This window comes from Pteropus vampyrus, unplaced genomic scaffold, assembly GCF_000151845.1.
Source record: "Pteropus vampyrus isolate Shadow unplaced genomic scaffold, Pvam_2.0 Scaffold247, whole genome shotgun sequence".
Classification (NCBI taxonomy): Eukaryota; Metazoa; Chordata; class Mammalia; order Chiroptera; family Pteropodidae; genus Pteropus; species Pteropus vampyrus.
The window spans coordinates 58420-60038 of NW_011889028.1; the positions used below are offsets into that span (position 1 = coordinate 58420).

The following is a 1619-nucleotide window of genomic DNA, read 5'->3' on the forward strand; positions in this document are numbered from 1 at the left end:
CCCCACTTCTCAGAGGAGACTGAGGTTCAGGGAGGTTGATTGCCTCCCCCGCCGTCCCAGAGCTGGGTTTGCACGAGTGACCCCTTATTTGTGTTTGAAGTACTCTTCTGTAGAATAGAGGAAAATCATGGAACACTTAGCCACATCACGATGGATGCAGGTGACGTGCGGATACGGCCGGAGCATAGGGCCGGCAGACAAATGACTGAGGTTTTAGAGGTGCTGAATGATGCCAGGTTCACTTTCTGAACGAGCTCTGATCTGGAGCAACAGGGGACGTGCCCAGGAGGCCCGAGCAGTTTGGGCAGAGGGCTTCGTTGCAGTAAATTGTTCCCACGTTTTGGTCCATGGCTCACATCCCTTCAACCGGCCTCTGTTTGCCTGCCCGTGAACTGGGAGAGCCACCCCTAACAACGGCACTACCGTGACCCACACCCCTTGTCCCCCTCACAGCCCTGTTGTCGGTGCCGTAGAGAACCCCAGAGCTCAGAGAGGGTATGCAGCCACCCAGGGCCACAGCCGGCAGGTCGCAGAGCTCGGATTCGAGCCTAGGACGGCGGGGCCCAGACCCCGAGCTCTTGCCACCACTTTTCAGCACCCTCTTGTCACCCAGCCAGCAAGGGCAGCAGGCAGAGCATGTTAAGCAAGGTGACGGGACAAAGGACAGGAAGCGAATGTCCGGGGTGTCCAGAAATCACTGCCACTAGCTACTCAGAGGCCCACTGAGACCCTGCGGTCACCTTCCCTCCACAGGACTCTGAGAACGGTGGGGACAGCGGATACCCCAGTGAAAAGCGGGGTGAGCTGGATGACCCAGAGCCCCGAGAACACGTAAGGAACCCCCAGGAAGCGAGACCAGGGTTTTCTGTTGCCCCATTGTCAGGGAGGACGGAGGGAGGGGGGACGATGAGCGGGCAGTGAGAACATAACAAGTCATTAATAAATAAGGTCACTTCAGCTAAAGGGGGATGCAGGGCGGAAGGTAGCACGGGGCGATGGGGACCGGTAAGGTCAGTAAGGGGACGAGTGTGGGATGCGACACAGGCTGGGAGAGGTTGGAGCCTCTGGCTGCTGAGCAGAGAGGATCTGGCTGATAGTCTACCTGCGCAGGTGCAGCTGGGAGGGCACGGGCTTCCGGCGGACCTGGAGGGCCCCGGAGGACAGGCTTCTGAGGCCCCTCCCAGCAGTGTCCCGCTGAGGGTGGCTTCCGGCAGAGTCACCCAGTTAGAGTGAGCGCCAAGCATCTGAGCACCAAGGCCCCTCTCGTCGGGAGCCGTGTGCATTGGGAGCTTGGGCCAGAGGAAGGACGTGGCCCAGCTTCCCGCGGGGCTTGTGCCTTAGGGTCAGTTCCGTCTGCACGCAGGGGGCTTGGGAGGAGGGCCATGGCCGCACCAGCACGGCGCCCTGCCCGTGACCAGCATCCTCTCTGCTGGCAGGCGGGGTCCAGCTTCCCCGGGGAGGGAGGGCTGCCCTTTGGGTCACTCTGTTCTCTGCCTCCATCAGGGCCACTCCAACGGCAGCCGGAGGTACGAGTCGGACGAAGACAGCCTGGGCAGCTGCGGACGGGTAACGCCCGTCACCAGGAGCCCCCGTCACAGCCGTGTGCCCGCCTTCTCCAC

The 1619-nt window shown here is 61.6% G+C and overlaps 1 protein-coding gene across 1 annotated transcript in view; it reads left to right on the forward strand.

The window, feature by feature from the left end:
* Nucleotides 1–1619, forward strand: part of EEF2K (eukaryotic elongation factor 2 kinase) — a 40470-nt gene that overhangs the window by 25455 nt on the left and 13396 nt on the right. The window contains exons 10-11 of the mRNA XM_023520087.1: nucleotides 754–831; nucleotides 1504–1604. Coding sequence (XP_023375855.1) covers nucleotides 754–831; nucleotides 1504–1604 — 179 coding nt within the window. The remainder of the gene's footprint in view (nucleotides 1–753; nucleotides 832–1503; nucleotides 1605–1619) is intronic.